The sequence below is a fragment of the Pelophylax lessonae genome (genome assembly GCF_965119305.1).
Source record: "Pelophylax lessonae genome assembly, chromosome: 3".
Taxonomy (NCBI): Eukaryota; Metazoa; Chordata; class Amphibia; order Anura; family Ranidae; genus Pelophylax; species Pelophylax lessonae.
In genome coordinates this window covers 360751653-360771331 of record NC_138770.1, presented here as the reverse complement: position 1 = coordinate 360771331, position 19679 = coordinate 360751653, and the positions used below count along the sequence as shown (strand labels likewise).

Genomic DNA, 19679 nt, shown 5'->3' with positions numbered 1-19679 from the left:
CAGGCCGCAATTTGAGGAGACCGGTGGTCTACCTCGAGGGCTTTTTTCTGCCTTCTAGATTGGGATTTGATTTCCATTTTCCCACCCCTCATTTGTGATATTGCTCTGGGACGTCCCGAAGGTGGTGTATCACCGAGGACTACGTCTGTCAATGAGCGCTAGAGAAAAATGGATTTTTGTAAAATCTTACCGTAAAATCCTTTTCTCTTAGCTCATTGACAGACGTAGTCCCCGCCCCTCTGTTTTTGAGTTGGGTTGGGTTAAAATCTCTAAAGACTGCTTTTTCACATAACTGATTTGCTGAGGCAGAGAGAGAGAGGATATACCCTCTGGGACTGCCCCTAGGGTGTGGCCAGAGCTTTTTAATTTCCTGTCTAGTCCTGCTCCTGTGGAGGCAACATAACCCGAAGGTGGTGTATCACCGAGGACTACGTCTGTCAATGAGCTAAGAGAAAAGGATTTTACGGTAAGATTTTACAAAAATCCATTTTTTTGATAGCAAGGCCAATTGCTTTCATCAAGAGTACCTCTATAGGGTAAAAGGCACCACCGTCACCCAAAGACCAATTTTTCCACACTTGTTACTTCTATCCAAAGTCTGAAAAAGGGACACCAGAATTTATCCTACAAATTTCTAATCTTATTCCGAGTGCACAAAATTGTTGGCTGATCGCACGGACTGGCTCCCCAAGCTGTTTATAAAATGTTTTAAAATAAAGCGTGAATGGTAAATGGTTTTTTTTTTTCTTTGAAAAATGTAGTCATTGCTGCAGCAGGCTACAGGTTACAGATGTGCCACATTACAGGCAGACTAAGGGGACCCCCTAGGCACTATATTTAAAATCATCTTTCATTTTTGTTTCTCATTTTTATGGTTTCACTTTAAGCATCAGTAAATCACTGCTCATTTTAAAAATGTTTTTATACAAACTTTTTTATTGATATGTGTCCCCCAGGGAAGATGCCGAACCCCCTTAATCATTATAAGCAAGTAATTTACTGGGCAATTACTTGCATATAAGCCTTCAAAATGGGCACTATAGATTTTTCCAGTTTGGGTGCCCTAGACTTTATTGGGGTTTGGTATTTGGTTCAGAACGTTTGTGATGTTCATAAGTTTGGCTGCGAACCAAACAGGGAGTCGTTTGGCCCATCTTTACTCCCTTCCTGTTTTGGCTATGGTACAGAAAGTGAGGGGAAATTCTCCTCAAAACAAAGATGGCAAAAAAAAAAAAAACCCTGGTTTCCTTTTAGCTATACGACTTGTTCATGGACTGCCCATAGCTTGTGACTGGATATTGAATGAGCTGCAACACACTGATGGGCTATATTCTTTCAGTAAGCCAGCAAAATGTATAATGCTCCTAAAACAGAAGGTATCAAACTCCGTATTATGGCGGGCCACATCAGCATTATAGTTGCCCCCAAACGCAACTATAAGAGTAGATACATTTATATAGTCTTAAAGGTGCCGGTTGCATCTATAAGATTCTATAAATGTATCTACTCTTTATCGTATTATTTGTTTTCTTCTGCATTTGATTACTAGTTTTAGTAATATCTTAAGACTCACGGCTCAGAGCCTACTCACACTCCTGTAGCAGATTATGCAAGTCTGAAAAGGATGGTCACACACCTCTGGTATCATCCACAAGAAACCTAGATGGAGGCTGCTCAGACAGAACATGGTTCTGCCTTGGTGTTCTGTCTGAGTAGTCTCCAAAAAAGCTTCTTGTGGATGATACCAACTGTGTGCAACCCTCCTTTTCAGCTGGCATAGAGTTGTAATCTCATTATAAGTGCATGTCTAGAGCACCCCACCCCCTAAATTGAATGTCAAGAGTCCCCCACTCTCCCTTACATCAGTGCACCTCCCTTACCTTGTGCTGTTGCTGGGAAGCAGAAAGTGCAGGGTCTGAGATGGGGATGAAGGGGTGCTACAGAGGCACAAGATCTATAGGAGGAATTCGGTCATTCTCTCTGCTGCTAACTGCTTAGTCAGAGGCGTGGGCGGTGGGGGGGGGGGGGGGCGGCAGACACAAGCCTCTCCATAACTGCAGAGAGATACGCAGGATCTGCCGGAGGAGTTCTGTCCTCTCTTCTGCCAACTGCTGAGACAAGATGGGGCGGAGATGGAAAAGGGGGGGGGGGGGGTTGCTTCAGCTACAGGAGAGGTGTGAGTGCCTCGTGAAATGTCATGTTGGGCTATGTTTGACACATGCACCCTAAAGCCTGACTAGTTTACAGTGCTGTGCTTCCTCTCCCATTATAAATACTACAGAGCAGTTAATATAACGACAGAATGAGATATTAGTTAAAACTTTAAAATGCATTTCAAGATGTTTTTTCTCTAGTTTTGAAACCGGTCTGAAACCTTAAAACCTCTCAGGTTTAGATTGCTTAGATTAACAGCACACTTCCATGAATGAAAGTATGTTATTAGGAAATAATTGCTAGCCATTATTACACATGCAGTTATTTAAGGTAGTGATCAACCACACAAACGGGTGCTTCTCAAAAAAAATTAGAAGATCATCAAAAAGTTAATTTTTTTCAGTAATTCAATTCAAAAAGTAAAACCCATAAATTATCATTACACACAGTGATATATTTCAGGTATTTTTACTTTTTTATTATTATGGCTTACAGCTAGTAAACCCAGCATTCAGTGTATCAGAAATTTTGAATATTCCATAAGACCAATACAAAAAGGATTTTTTAATACAGAAATGGTGGCTTACTGAAAAGTATGCCCCTATACCGTATGCACTCAATACTTTGTCTGGGCTCTTTTTGCATGAATTACTGCATCAGTGGGGTGTAGCATGGAGTCGATCAGCCTGTTGCACTGCTGAGGTGTTAGGGAAGCCCACATTGTTTTCATGGCAGCATTTAGCTCATCTTTTGTGATTTACCCTCCTTGTGGAGGGTGTCAATGTTTGTCTCTAGACCAGTGTTTCTCAACCTTTTTTCAGTCGAGGTACCCTTTAAAATTATAGACCATCTCAAGGCACCCTTTAAAGCTATGGACAGTCTTGAGGCACCCCATTCTAAAATGTAAAAAACGATTCTAATTGTATTACATAATGCAGCATCGACACACGCAGGACACCCAACATTAGAGGTGATTTATTCTTCCAAAGCAAATACTCTTTTGCTCACCGGTACTGACTAGTATGCCAATGTTTCTCTTCTCCCTCAGTTTCTCCCCATCAGTTAGCTAATGTCACCCCAGTGCTTGATCCACCTTCTGGCTTGTGTACAATTTTTTTTATCAGATTTTAAGCATTTTGCCAAGGCACCCCTGAAGAACCCTCTGGGCACCCCTGGTTGAAAAAGGCTGTTCTAGACAACTCTTAAGTCAGCAGTCTTCCCCCATAATTGTGTAACCAACTGAACCAGACTGAGAGACCATTTAAAAGGCTCAGGAAATCTTTACAGGGGCTTGAGGTTAATTAGCTGATTAGAGTGTGACACCATGAGTCTATAATATTGAACCTTTTCACAAAAGTTTCTGAGATACTGAATTTTGTTTTTTTTCTAGCTGTAAGCCATAATCCTCAAAATGAAAAGAAAGAAATGCTTGAAATATATCACTCTGTGTAATGAATCTATAGAATGAGTTTCACATTTTGAATTGAATTACTGAAAGTTTTTGATATTCTAATTTTGATATGCACCTGTAATTGGAGCGTTAAGCTAGAAGTTGTGATAAATAGCTTCTGCATGCTTTTGTTCCCTATGTGTAGCAAGTGATTACAATCGTCAAATAAATAATATTGCAAATTAACTGCAGCTCAATTTATAGATTACTATTGCAAAAAAAAAACAACTTTTTTTTAGTTAACGTCTGCAGGAAACAAATACTTACGAGTTAGGTAAAACCTACGATCTACAAGTCTGTTTTGGAGAAGGTGATTATTATTATTATACAGGATTTATATAGCGCCAACAGTTTGCGCAGCGCTTAACAAAATGAGGGCAGACATTACAGTTACACTACAATTTAGAACAAAAGGAATCAGAGGGCCCTGCTCGTTAGAGCTTACAATCTAAAAGGGAGGGTCAGTTGATACAAAAGGCAATAGCTGTGGGGGATGCGCTGATGGAGCAAGAGAAACAGCGTTATTAGTTGTTAGCCGGGTAGGCTTCTTTAACGTGTTTTAGCGTTTTGTTGCCTATGTGATATAAATGTTGCCAGCATTGTTAGGTTGCATCTTGGAGGACACATCACTAGCTGATTTTGCATGCTACAAAGCTATATTTATTTCACGTTTGGTGGTGATAAACTGGTTTCTTTTAACAGGTTCATCCAAATGAACTGACCAATGGAGTTATAAATGCTGCTTTTATGCTTCTTTTTAAAGACCTCATCAAACTTTTTGCTTGTTACAATGATGGCATTATTAATTTATTGGGTGAGTATATGTGCAGTTTCTTGTGGTGTTGTGTGTGTGTGTGTGTGTGTGTGTGTGTGTGCTTTTTTTTTTTTTTTTTTTTTTTTTTTTTTTTTTTTTTAAATTCATTTTTAATGTTGTAAGTGTTGGGTCAGCCTATTGTCGGACTATTCAGTTATTATGATGGTAGTCTTGGCTAGTGGCTTTCCAGTCATGGCCTACAAAAATACTCATGCAATTCTATACTCAGACTGTGCACTCCATCTGTATCCTGTTTTACTCCTTCTTCTTTTTTTCTTTTTTTTTTTTTTTTTTAAGGAAGTTGCTCAAATTAGATTAATTGGTGTTGGTGTACTTAATGTCTTAATGTGTGTGTGTTTTTGTTTTTTTTTTCCAGAGAAATTTTTTGAAATGAAAAGAGGTCAGTGTAAAGATGCTCTAGAAATTTATAAGCGATTTCTGACGAGAATGACAAGGGTTTCAGAGTTCATGAAAGTTGCTGAGGTAAGATGTTTAACTTTAACACTAATAAACTGTTAATGGCTAAACCTCATTACCGTCATCTTATCAGGTGTTATTTAAAGGAGGATTCCACTTCTTCTCTTTTTTTTTTTTTTTTAACCAGGGTTTCTTTTTATTGATCAGATATGTGGTACAATAATGGCAATGATCAGATATGTGGTACAATAATGGCAAAGAACAAGGCAGAACATATCAGTATAACAAAATGTCACCGTACTGAGGAGGCTTCCACCTTAATTCAAAGCTGTACCTCTATTTTATAAACCACCTTAACTTGTCAGTAACATAAAGATACTTGACCTGCTGTTGCTTACAGAGATTTCATGGATGAATTAGTGCTAGTATATTTCTTTGTAAATCCTACTTTAGGGGCCCATGCACACCTCAGCGCACTGCAATGCAACTCATGCCAATTTTTCAAACCACAGTACACTGACCTTTTTAAATTGTGTTGTACAATTTGTGGGTTGGAATGCAAATAAAAATATACTGTTCTGCCATAGCTCACATTGTGGTGTAAAGGAGTCCTAATAGTGTGCACGAGTAGTGCTACTAGGTTATACAATTGATAAATGAACATAATGTGCTAAGTGAAAGATCTAGATCTGCTTTTTGATTTGTGTTGGGTACACCTATTAAGAATGCTATTTGATTTGTGTTGGGTACACCTATTAAGAATGCTTATCAACCTCTGCAGAAAGAACACAGAGAAAAGGTTCCACTCGGCAGCTGCTGATAGGGATTCGTTTTTTATTCTCAGGCTGTGGCTGTTAGAGAGAAAACAAACTTAAGTGTGTGTTTTGATCCACATGACATACATGCTGATTAAACCTTCAATCGGGCTTTAAAGGTTGTAACAGAGGGACATAAATAAAAATCTAATCTAAATCTCCAAGCACAACTTTGATGGGGGTCCACTGGCTAACCCGGTAAGCTGTGACAGTGTGTCTAGAATGGTTAAAACGTGGCACCTACATCCTGAGTTACAATTACGAATGCAGGAAAAAGGGAAAATGGGCTAAAGGATTTTCTTAATCATGGTCTTATCAGACCATATAAAATATAATTTTGTTACAAAAAAAAAACAAAAATATTTGCACAAAATAAGAATGTACATTAAAAAGTTACACCCATTACAGTGGCTCAACTTTGCTTAATCCTATTGTGTCCAATCAGTATATGATGGTAGAATATAGAGATGGAAGCACAGCTGGTCCGTACTGTTTCACAGTTGCCCGCTTCGTCAGGAGTTTAAAGAGTGAGAGAAAATACATTTTTCCCTAGGTGTGTGAGCAAGATGGTATACAGGCCAGTAATAGTCCCCCAGCCGAGTGGGAGAGCAGACAGGCTACAACACTCTAGGATCATCAGACATGTATATTGTAGGGGCAATGTTGATAGAGTATTTAGCCTTTTAGACAGTTCACATGTCCCAAAACAGGCAATGCCAATGGATCAATAGTATATTGGATAGTAAGTAGTCATTTGATGTAGCGAGGTTTACTGTATATTAGAGGCTTGGAATACTGTTTTATGGTATTTTGTCCAGTAATCAAAAGTTGTAGCGTAAGCTGGCTTCAGTACTCATGAATATTGAAGGACTAGGTGTAGTAAACCTCCTGTTTTTAGGACATCCATCAGCGTGGCCCATCACATCTCAGGGACAAAATACCCTTGAACATTACTCACTATCCACTATACTATATTGATCTATTGGCATTGCCTGTTTTAGGATTGTGGACACCAATTATGGCACCCCTTGGTGGGATTGTAATCTGTAACTTGTAACTCCATACATTGGAACTATCTAAAAGGCTAAATACTCTATCAAGATGTAGCACCCTACAAGGTAGGTGCTAGGTAAAGCATAGTGGGCCTTGCCTGCCTAACAGCAGGGCCATGATTTTCAGCTGGGCTGTCATGTTTATCAGGACTGTTGAGACTGGGAAGTCTCCCCACTGTGCTCTTAGAGGGTTCTCATTGGGCAGTGGAGGAAGCCCAGCCAATGGCACACCCAGGCCTGTATCTACCCTAGAAAGGCAGATTCTGCCACACAGCATTCTGGGAGTGGGTATAAGTTTGAGGGGAGCTCATGACACAGCGGCGGGAAGCAGAGTCCCAGGGGGAGAGTACGGCTGTCTCTCCTCCTGTCCGAGGAATCTGGTGTCCCAGGCGGCTTGCCTGAGGTGACAGAAGGCTAAGCTGAGTTGCAGAGAGGATCCAGTGCAGAGGACCAGCGGAGCTGAGAGGCGTCCAGTTTCAGGAAAGCATTCCCAGTTTGTGAGTACTGCAAACTGCCCCTGGGGTCTGCCTAGAGAGAGAGGGGAACCATTCTAAAGATCGTGGGGATCCAGGAGCTAGCTAGCCGGTGCAGGAGCAAAAGTAAAGGGGGTGCCAGTGTTGACCCTGAAGAGAAGCAGAGAGGGTGCCAGTGTGTGGACCCTGAAGTGTAGAGGGGGTGCCTAGTGAGAGGACCCTGAAGTGTAGAGGGGGTGCCTAGTGAGAGGACCCTGAAGTGTAGAGGGGGTGCCTAGTGAGAGAACCCTGAAGTACAGAGGGGGCGCCAGTGGTTGGGCCCTGAAGTGTTAAAGTGTACAGTGTTGAGAGTTGCAGAAGCAGTATACAGAGGCTACCTCAGTCAGCAAGGACTGGAGGGAGCAGTGTTTGGGACTTTTGAGCTAACCAGAGTGTCCGAAGTCAAGTTCAAGTACAGTTCAGCAAGTCAGCGTTTTTCAAGCGCCAGCAAGCGTTGGTCGGCATCCAGCCGGCATCATGGCAGCGCTGAAAGGCATTTTTTCTTCAAAGTGTCCCATTTGTACCTAGTTGAGCCAGAGGAGTATCCCACTTATTCCCTTCTCCCATCCCCTATATCAAATAAACAAAACAAACCAAAGATGCCGGATTGTTCTTTGACTCCAATCTCACACTTGGGTATTCAGCTTAAAGGGGCTGCTGGCGTTTCCGGTAACAATGGCAGACCCACATCAGGCCCAATGCCTGGAAATCCTGCTACAAACATATCCCCTACAATATACAAATCTGATGACCCTAGAGGGTTGTAGCCTCTGTCTGCTCTCTCACTTACTCATGGAAGTGTTACTGGCGCCCCTTTGTTTTTGGCCCATATACCATCTTGCTCGCACACCAAGGAAAAAAATATCTTATTTCACCCTTGAAACTCCTGAAGAAGTGGGCAACTGTGAAATGTAGAGTACTGACCAGCTGTGCTCCCATCTGTGTATACTAGGGCTGTGCATCTTCACTTACCTCACGATTCGATGCGATTACGATTATTAGGGTCGCGATTCGATACGATTCCGCGATGCATCACGATTACTGCCCAATGCCCATGCCCAGCCCACTGCCCAATGGTTTTCAAAACTTTATCAAAAAAAACAAACAATCAAGCAGTCACAAATAAAAGAATCCTTTTTATTTTCATTTGCTTCAAAGGACACTTTCCTGGACCCTGTCATGGCCTGCAAGCCCTGCATACTTTAGTGCACTTGCACTGCAAACATATAGGAAGGTCTGAAAATGCAAACAGCATAGCAGAGACAGACAACAACACTAGTATTTTACTAGAAGTAACAGTAAAATTAGTAAAAAACTGTAGTAGTGCAGTTTACTGCTTCATAAAAGAAAATATTAATATAAGCCAGGCCTACCACCATTTAAAGTACAACTAAAGGCCAAACTTTTTGGATTTTGGATAAAGTTTGGCCTATAGTTGTACTTTGGGGCAAGCCAAGATAGAAGAAGCCAGCCAGCCAAGCTAATATTCTTGTGAAAATGGTCATCATAAATTCCCACAAAACATTATATATATATATATAAATCCTTTTATGTGAATATGCATTGCAATAAATTCCAGGTGTGCCATAACCTGTCCTCTACAAAACAGAGCACTTCCTGACTAGTAGCAAACATCAAGGGTGAACCTGGCAATAGTGCACTGCTGCATAACTTCCATGTTCACCGTGATGTTTGTTTCCCTCTGCAACTGCCAGTCAACTCAAGTGAGTTGATGGATTGGCTGCTAGAGGGGAGTTACAAATATAAGCTTTAAGCTTATCAATTCACTTAGGTCACTTACTTTACAGAAAACGTTACCTGTCCTGCAGACAGTCTGTCTCTACCACGATTAAACCCAACTGAAGCCAAGCCAAAGCCACCATTAGAGGAAGGAAAACCCTTGACAGAGTAAATCATCAACTAAAGCTTAAACCTTGAGTAAATCTTCATGGGATCACAAAAAAACACACAACACGATTGTCTGCATCAGAATCATGAGAACTGAAGAAAGGTTTGGCATTGCCACACTGGTACAACTCAAGGCATATAGGTTAGGTCAGGTTTGTGTGTATTTGTGATCCAGTAAAGATTTAATCAAGGTTTTACGCTTCAATGTATGATTGATTTAATCTTTCAAGGATGTCCTTTCCTGTACCGTGGCTGCCTGGCTTGCCTTCAGTTGTCTAGATACACTTTTACCTTTAGTATTTGGTTGAGGGAACCCCCTACATTTGCTATTGCTACAGAGTACAGCAGACAGACATGCGTTGCAATAATTTCCAGGTGTGTGCCATAACCTGTCCTCTACAAAACAGAGCACTTCCTGACTAGTAGCAAATATCAAAGGTGAACCTGGCAATAGTGCACTGCTGCATAACTTCCATGTTCACCGTGATGTTTGTTTCCCCCTGCAACTGCCAGTCAACTCCAGTGAAGTGAGTTGATGGCTGCTAGAGGGGAGTTATACAAATATAAGCTTAAGCTTAAATAATTATCAATTCACTTATGTGAATGGACCATTTTTGAAAACAAGCCATTCTCCATCTCTCCAGTGCTAGAAAAGCTGTAAAAAATATAAAATGTTCCAGGTTCACTGCGATTGTGTTTGGCCCTGCCATTGCCAGTCAACTAAACACAGTGTGTGTGTGTGTGTGTGTGTCGTGACTACTCAAAAGCTTATACGCAGCCTCATCAGCATCAACTCAACACACACACACTGTGTGTGTGTGTGTGTGTGTGTGTTGAGTTAATGCTAGAGCTGCGTTATAAGCTCTTGAGTTGTCACGACAGTCAGTCAGTCACGTTACAGAAAGGAAAACTTTACCTGCACTGCACTGAGCAGCACTCTACCATGTTGATTACATCTGTAACTGAAGCCAAGCTAGCCAACAAGCCACCATTAAACGAAGGAAAATCCTTGAGAGAATAAATTGTAAACTGAAGCTTAACCTTGAGGAAATCCTATGGGGGTCACATTCACAAACTCACAAATATAGTATATTACACAAGAATCCACAATTGGTGTTTGTGATCCAATAAGATAAGATTTACTCGAGGTTTAGCTTCAAATGTACAAGTTATTTCTCTCAATGATTTTCCTTCCTATAATGCTGCACCGTGGCTGGCTTGGTGTCAGTTGTCTAGAAGAAAATACAGGTTAATATTATTTATTTGGTTGAGGGTTAAATGAACCCCTAGTACTTGCCTAGACACTTTTTTAGTGTGAAGCAACGGAACGGATTATGGATTGGAAATGGACACATTGGACAGGACAATCTTCAAAAACAAACCATCAGTGCTATAAAGCTATAAAACAAGACTGGTGATGTGACTGACTGGTGACTGGCGGCAGACTGAATTAGTAATTACTAATTCATTAAAAACATGAATTAGTAATTATTTCAGTGCTTAGCATTTGGGAACATGTAGGTTTTTCTGTAAGAACACTAGATGATCCACATGCTCAGGTTTAAGACTGCTTCTTTTCGCTGTTATAACATCTCCTGCAGTAGAGAAAACCCGCTCTGCAGATACACTTGTACCTGGGATACACAAGTATTGCTTTGACAGCTGAGAGAGGAGGGGGAATATGACCTCATGCTCACGCCACCATTTTAAAGGGTCCTCAGTGAGAGGCAGAGGTGGGGCTTTACAATATTTTTCCATTTCGTCTTCTGCCTTGGCATAGGGGGTCTTAGGTTCTATTGCACCATCAGTGAAAGACTGCCCCAGCAAAGTCATGAGCAGCGATGTTGTGGCCTTTTTTTTGGGAGGAGAATGGCTGTCCTCAATGGGTGTTGTTTCTTCTTCCACAGTTGCTTTTTCCCTAGGCACTTCATCCACATTTGTCCTTCTATTAGATGTAATCTGTGTGTTTGACCAAAAGATAATAGTATAAGAAGAGCTGAACTGACTAAGAGTGTGATTCATTGATGAGGTGTGGGAAACTGCACGGTAATCCATACCATACAGTTCCACTTCCCACACCGCATCAGTGAATCAGGGCTTGTTATTACACAACACAATGTAGCTGAGCTTCTAGCTGTCTGGCAGGAAACATGATGAAATTCTAATTACCTCCAAAGATGCAGCCTCCTCAGTCACTCCTCTGTATATCTCCGATCTCTCCTCCTCTGTGAGAATAAAAGGCAGTCCTTTAAAGCGAGGATCCAGAGCAGAGGCTGTATGAAGGATCTTCTTCTCTGCCTCACTGCTGTACCTCTTCAGGAGATCTGTTTTGATTGCATTCTTGATCTCATGGGTCATGGCTGTGTCTCCCATGGTGTCTGTCATGCTCTGGAGCAGTTGTGCATTTAGAGGGGCAATGAGAGACACTGTTGGGTTGCGCTCTTCTGACATCAGCAAGGTTGCATCCTTCATTGGCTTTAATGCACTCACAGCGTCCTCTGCATTTGACACATCTGTTTCATTGAGAGTGCAGAGATCAGACTCTCCTTTTTCTGACTTCTGGTGGCACAAACTGCAGGTTGTTGTTCTAAGAACCTCTCGACCATGTCATATGCGCTGTTCCATCTTGTTGGCACATCAGTTATTAGCTTATGATTCTTCAGGCCCAGACATTTCTGTTTCTCTTTTAGACAGTGGCTTGCTCTAGTGCTGCGATGGAAGAATGTGGATATTCGTCGCACTCTGGTGAGAAGCCTGGAGAGCGTGGCCCCTTTCAGTGCCCGCTGACATGCAAGATTGAGTGTATGGGCAAAACATTTAACATGAGGAAATTTACCAACTTGAGCTGCAACTATCATGTTCGCCGCGTTGTCGGTCACAAGCACTACAGATTTATCAGACAGCTGCCATTCTTCCACAACATGAGACAGTAGCTCTGCCAGATGAGCACCTGTGTGAGACTCATAAATGGCTCTTGTTTGCAACACATGTGACAAGACCTGCCAGTCCTTAGTAACGTAATGTGCTGTTATTGTAACATAGGACTCCGTTGTGACTGACGTCCATGAATCACACGTTATTGCGACTCGACTGGCTTGGTTCATTGACACAAGTACCTGAGCTTTGGTGTCGTGGTAGAGTGCAGGTATAACGTTTTCTGTACGGCGATGAAAGCTGCCACAGCTTTGGTTAGTTTCTTCCCTTTTTCTGAGTTGGGCGGATAAGTTGACAGTATGGCATCAATTCTTGGCTGATCTGGGTCTAGCAGTCTTTCCTTGGCAGTGGTGGCACTGCTGGTGGCGACAGGTGTTACTAACTCAGAGTGAAAACGGCTAACATGGTTTCTCAAGTTCGTAGTATTCCCTAGGTATTTAATTTTTGTGTGACAGGCTTTACATACGGCGTGTGTCTTGTCCAACTCACGCTTCCCTGTGTGTTCGTAAAATCCGAAATGTGCCCGGATGTTTGCTCTTAAAATGCTAGGTGCATTTTTTATCTCTCGATCTTTTTCTCCTTCTGCCATATTTACCACCATACTACCACGTATGTGACGGAGACGGATGACGTAAGTTGCCAAACTCTGTCAGTGTTTAAAAAAAAAATAAAAAAAAAAAACTTGTAAACTAAGCTGCAACAAATCAACCAAGCAACATCTTTCATAAAATATGACTGTCTGTCTGTCAGACTCCCTTCCTTGCATGCACTGAGCCAAAACCCCCGGGGCCCCCCCTTACCCCACAGCTGCCTGTGACGGTGACACTGACAGAGACCCCCCCTCCCCCCACAGCTGAGCTGACTGCAGCCTGACACACTGACAGAGACCTGGGTGGATGTCCCACACCTTCACCAATCCCCCACAGCACTGACAAACACTTGAGTGAGAGTGAGTCCCCCCCCTTGCCCAGACCCCCACACTGACAGAGACCTGGATGTCCCCCACACCTTCCCCAATCCCCCACAGCACTGACAATCACTGAGTGAGTCCCCCCCTTGCCCAGACCCCCATAGCTGACTGACACTGACAGAGACCCCCAGGCCCCCACTGACACTGACTGACCCCCCTGGCTGCCAGACTGCCACAGCAGAACAGTACCCCCGGGCCCCGACCGACCGTCCCCTGTCCCAGGCCCCCCCATCACAGACATCCCCCAGAGATACAGACGAGAGACCCCCATGAATGATTACACAATTATTTGTTCGGACATACCTGCTGTGTGACTGTGTGGGTTGTTGTGCACTGCATTGCAGAGGAGGACAGGTGCTGTGCTGCTCTCTGGGCTCTGTGGCGGGTGGCTGGCGTCACTGGCAGTGGCGTGGGGGCTGGGCCTCCAGGGCCTGTCGGCTACGGTGAGGTGAGGCTGGCGGCGCTGGCTGGCTGCGATGGGGACGCACTTGGGGCTCCTCGCTCCTGTGTGTGGACTCACTGGACTGGCGGCTTCTGGCTTGGATGGCTGGCTGGCTGGCTTCTAGGCCGCAGGTGGGACGCCGATACACGCGGGGGATGTCTTGCTGCGCCTCGGCCCGGGTCAAAGAGGCGGAAGGGGAGGGGCGGAGCCTTTTTATTAAGCTCCCGCCACTAACCCACCAATCAGCTGCCGATCCTGCGATCTTGTGATTTTTTTTTTATTTTTTTCCCTTGCGCGATAGGGCGTGGCCGCGGCTGATGACGTCATTTTGTATAATCGATTATGCCGGCAGCCCGCATCGATGCAGAATCGCGAAGGGTCGAATCGCGATGCATCGATCTTTCGATTATATTCCTCAGCCCTAGTGTATACTATCATCCAATACTGATTGGACGCAATAGACTAATCACAGTTGAGCCTATGTAATGGGTGTAACTTTTAATGTACATTCTTATTTTGTGCACATTTTTTTATGTTTTTTCTTTTTTATTACAAAAAAAAAAAAAAAAATTGTTGATTTCATATGGTCTGATTATGGGTCTATTGGTACCAAGAAAATCCCTTAGCCCCTCTTACATTTTTTCCTGCATTTGTGTCATTGTCACTAATCTTAACGTGAAGTATGCCTAAATCAAGGACAGTCAACAGGAGAGCTGTCATAATAGTCTGTACTCTTCTATGGAGGAGTTCTGTGGATAGAAGTTATAGTTGTAGTAGCAATACTAATAACCAGCTGTCCTTATAAGCCTTTTTGCAGAGGAAGCTCTCTGTGATTTTCGACTGCATTGGGCACATAGGATTACTTGGAGTCTTTAGCAGGCATTCCGAGGGCAATACATCTACACTGCTAAGACAGCCAAGCAAATGTTTCTTACTTCCCAAAGGGGGTCAATGACTGGGATATGGGGGAGACCCAGAGGTCTGACGCTAGCCCCTCCTATAATAGAATCTGCACAGTTAAATTTTTCTTGATAGACACACTAATTTGGGGGGGGGGGGTGTCTCTCTCTTACCCCAGGCCCCATAGCTGCTACATACATTGTAAAGGCACTGCTTATACTATAAAAGTCAACTGTAAGGCCTCATTTAAATGTAGCTTAAACGCTGCTTTTACAGGCGCTGAGCAACTTTTTTTTTTTTTTTTTTTCAGTCCATGCACACATGGGCGTTTACAGGTGTATTTGAAGAGAATTGTTTACAGGCAGAAATAGTTCTGACATTCAAAGGGGCTCTTTCAGGCGCCCTGCGTGCGCAAAGCCTATACCTTCACATGAAAAGGGTTATGTAATGCAATGCACATTAAAAAGGGTTTTTGAAAACACTGTTTTACTATTCAACATGATCTGTAGTAGTATGCTCTTCTGCATTCACAAATATATCAATTTATTTTATTATAGCAAGTTGGCATTGACAAAGGAGACATTCCTGACCTTACACAGGTAAGCCCTTATTTTAAAGAATTGACTGTAAAATATATAACATTTTAATAATTTGTAGACTTATTGACCAGCTCATTAAAATAAAAATATTTTTTTAACCATGGTCATATTTCAGTGCTGTTGATGCACATTCTGATTAAAATACAAAAATAGTAGTAGTCGACTATATGATGCTGCTAGTTTTGGGCAAACATAATTTACTGATACGCAAATGCCAGCTTATAGCAACATGGAAGGCCTTTTCTGACCTATGTAGTTTTTCCTTCTGATGTGTTTTTTCCATTGGAGAAAATGGGAAACTTGTAAAAGTGCTTGTCAACAAGTTTCAATGCCCTTTTGTAGGAATCGCAACACAGGTCATAATGCACGTGTGTGCGAACGAAGTTCATCTAGTGCCGAATAGAAAAGTGTTATATCCATGTTCTTAGATGATGTCCATTGACATTAGCTTGCAATTGAATGGTTGATTTGATCTGCCTGAAAAAAAGATTTTTGTTGCAATATGTTACTTACACACTCATGCACACCCGCAAAGTAAAAGCGTACTTACGTTTGCGGCTGTCCTGAAAAATAGACAAGAATTCAAAAATTGGACAAATTAAGCTGCAATATTAATTGTTTCTTTTCTTTAAGGATGGTACCATCGATGAACCGGTAATTTTTTACTTGTGTAATACTTTGCCAACATCTCTTGCAAAATCTCTTTCCTATTGAGATCATGGCTTTTTTTTTTTTTTTTTTCTGGAAAATCACGTACTTTCCTGACAGTTTCTATGTCTTATCATAATTACAAAACCCTCACACTTGCTGTATAAAGACAAAATAAGCTATGAGTTAATTGAGACCTGGGTTGAAAATGGATGCTGCGGTTTGCTTACAATCATTACAATTTGCACAATTTGCACTGTTAGTATTTCCAAAAATATTAATTTTAAAGGAGAACTCCATGTATTGGTTTGGGTGGAAATGTCAGGGGGGGGGTTATTTTTTGCTCCTAGAGATTAACCTTTTTTGAATCTACTGGGCTTGGTACCTTTTAGCAGAAAATGTTCTTGGTGACTTTAAATTTGTCTGATAAAAAGAATGCAGAGGAATAGCTGAAAAAAGAGGAGCTCATCTTTATTGCCAGGGGCAACTAAGATATCTGACATCTTTTTGTTTACTTTCTGCCTAAAAGCCCAAGGTGGAGTTCTCCTTTTAAGAATCTGCTTCTTTTATGTCTTGCTTGACATGCTAGGACCTCAATTTCCCTGGGAGGCTATGGATCTTTTCCCAAGCACTCGTTCTATTTCACTGTTTCTGTGTGGCTTTTCAGCAGAGGGAGACAAATCCTTGTGTGCCTTTATGTTTTAGTTAATTTGAAGTATTGGCATCAGTTGCTAGAAGCATGTATTTGCATTGTCCTTTTAAGATCTGTTTTTAATTCACAGGCTCCCAGCAGCCTCATGGAAACGCTGGAGCAACATTTAAATACACTGGAAGGAAAGAAAGGCAACAGGTCAGTACCCATAAATGGATTTGAAAATGGGTGGTTTACTGTATCGGTTAGTATTTTGGAAATGGCAAAATCCAATTCAAGAAAAAGTAGATTTTGACTTTATAAGCAGTGTCCAAATTACCAAGGCACGGAGCCTTGTGCCCCATGCCATTTAAGGGCCCCGCAAAAAGTGATCAAAATTAATAATTGATTCGATCTTGAAAGAACATTACAATAAAAAATGTTTACAAAAGAAAAAAAAATAATTCAAAGAAATAAAAACTTTACATTAAAGATTCTTTGGAGAAAATACTGTATATAATGTACCTACGTACATGTAATGGTCAGCTTCCTCCAGCTGCCAATGTGCACACTACTTAGTTTGTTATCCCACTAGAGAGTGCACACAAGAAACCTCCACAAAGTTTAATCCGGCTCTGCTTAGAAGTACTAGTGTTGACTATCATCAGCCAATCACGTGCAAGTAAAAAATTCATTTTTTTTATATTTATGTTTAATAGATTGGGTATTCTTTGCAAAGTGGAATTTCACTATATTAAGCTCTGGGGAAAATTCCCTTGCATAGTTCATCTTCCTTTGCAAATCATCTCGCCCGTTTACCTTTAGTAAATCAACACCTATATGTCATGAATGGTATGCAAATTAGGTAGTGTATTGACAGATATAAAGGTTGTGTACACAGAATTTTCTGTGTCTGAGATGCCGTTCTTTCCTATATGAGCCAATGTGAATGGAAAAACCACTTGAAGCAGTTCAATGCAACTCAAGCAGCTTGATACAGTTACTTGAACATAACAAAGCAGCTCACAAGCATCAAAAAAAACACTGCGTTTGACTTGCTTCTGAGACTGTCGCTCATCTTTTCAAACCCTAAATGTGCGCCTAGACATTAGATCAGATGATATCGCAGACTGTGTTTGAGGCAACAGCAGATTCCAGCAGTTGTTGGTTTGTAAGGAAGTAAAGCAATCGGGCTAAAAAAAAAATTCTTCCATCTCTATTTTTCCTCTGATAATATGGCTATGAATGGGTCAACAGCATGGCTCTAAATGTGTATTTAAAATTTAACAGGAGCCTGCAGAGCATTGCAGCCTCTATCAGTGGATTGGGGGTGCCATGCCAGGCTCCTGCATACACTGCCTGCAGCTTTGTTGCTCATACGTCTGTATAGGCTTTCAGTTAGAGTTGTAGGCAGTGTGTATGGACTGGGAGCGTGCTGAATAGATTGCGCGCTCTCGTTCCATTGAAATTACAAGTTTGTCTGCCACGGTGGTAGATGGCACTTGTAGCACATTTATTCACAGATGCTGTGAATAATCAAAGTGGCTGCGTGGGTGGAGACTTGCGCAGTCATGGCGGTGTGAAAAGAAGGGAGGCTCTAGTGACGAGGCATCTGAATAGAAGCAGGGGTGTAACCTGCTCCCATATAATAGTTTCTTCCCTTTTTTTTTTTTTTTTTTTTCTAGGTGATCACATAATCTTTGATCTGCAAAAGGCAATAAGAGAATTGGAGAGTTAGGGGTGGTGAAGCAGCAGTACACTGATCTTCTGAATGGCTGTGCGGGGGGGCATGTCAGCACAATTATGATCATTGGAGGACAGGCAGGTTGTTCTCCCAGCACAGCCAGAAAACTGACCACACTGTGATGGATGTGCTTTTATACCTAGTGTGGTCAGTTTGAAATCAGAAAGCAGGGGGACTGGCAGGAACACCAGGTATTTCACACAAAGGAAGAAATACAAAAAGAATAGGATACTTTTTAACACAATACATCAGGAATATGAAATGTTTGGATGACACACAAGATAGAATTTTTAATCTCCTAGCTAAAAATGTGTTAACAGAATCATACATTTCAGTTAGGTAAGAAATGTAATAACATCTAAATCTTTAAAAACAATTAAAATAGGTTTATGTATTTGATATTTTCTTACAAACTTTTATCAGTAAGCTTAAAAAAAAAAAAAAAACAGCCTTTCTCTGACTATTAATGTCATGCTCACAAAGAGTAAATGTATATTGTTGGCATTTTTTAGCTGTATGCATTTTGCTGAACCTATTTATTTGATCTGTTCCCTGTAAAATATGCTACATTATTTATAGAGCAGCAATAGACTGTACTAATTTTATTTTAATTTTTGGCATTCCGGATCATCAGTGAAGGGTAGGTATATAACTGTGTTCTTGCTTTTCTATATCCTGCATGTTCTACTTTTCTGTAAATTATGGTGAGTGAAACCTTTTATTAGCTGTGCCATGTGTGTGTGATATAGATAGATATAGATCTAGATATATATGCAGTATCTCACAAAAGGTGAGTACACCCTCCACGTTTTTGTAAATATTTTATTATATCTTTTCATGTGACCACACTGAGGAAATGACACTTTGCTACAACTGCAAGTAGTGGATGTGCAGCTTGTATAACAGTGTAAATGTGTTGTACCCTCAAAATAACTCAACACACAGCCTTTAATGTCTAAACCGCTGGCAACACAAATGGGTACACCCCTAGGTAACATGACCAAATTGGGTCCAATTAGCCATTTTCCTTCCCTGGTGTCATGTGACTCGTTAGTGTTACAAGGTCTCAGGTGTGAATGGGGAGCAGGAGTGGTAAATTTGGTGTTATTGCTCTTACTCTTTTACTGGTCACTGGAAGTCCAACATGGCATCTCATGGCAAAGAACTCTGAGGATCTGAAAAAAAGAATTGTTGCTCTACATAACATGTATTACACCCTTAAAATTGTGCAAAAACTCATATGTGCCATAAACAATATTACAACATATAAACTCAATCCAGCTGTAAAAAAGGAATGTTATACACAAATTCCTGTAAAAAATATATAATAATAATATCCACAATGTATCAGTCTATGTAAGGTGTAATACTACACCATATAGGGGTGTAAATCCAGGATTCTAAAATAAATATTCCAAGATGATATGTTGGTGATAGGGATTTTGTAAAGGTCACCACAGTGCTCAGGGAGGGTATGTCAGAAGGCTCACCAGAAAGGTTGGATACCCTCTTACCTTACGGCAGGGAGATCATTCAAGCTTATGAAGAGTAGGATTTCTCTTCCCAGGAGATAGAGCTGTGCTGCTGGTCTTCACGCTACTCCTAGATATGGACTCCCTTATGTGTGCACTGGCTGATGGTGTCCTGGTCTGGAAGTTGATGTTAAGCTCCTCTGATGAGTCTTCTATG

At 41.5% G+C, this 19679-nt stretch overlaps 1 protein-coding gene across 1 annotated transcript in view; it reads left to right on the top strand.

The window, feature by feature from the left end:
- Positions 1-19679, top strand: part of SNAP91 (synaptosome associated protein 91) — a 251212-nt gene that overhangs the window by 99868 nt on the left and 131665 nt on the right. Inside the window, exons 6-9 of the mRNA XM_082251196.1 lie at positions 4307-4418; positions 4795-4901; positions 14926-14967; positions 16398-16465. Coding sequence (XP_082107322.1) covers positions 4307-4418; positions 4795-4901; positions 14926-14967; positions 16398-16465 — 329 coding nt within the window. The remainder of the gene's footprint in view (positions 1-4306; positions 4419-4794; positions 4902-14925; positions 14968-16397; positions 16466-19679) is intronic.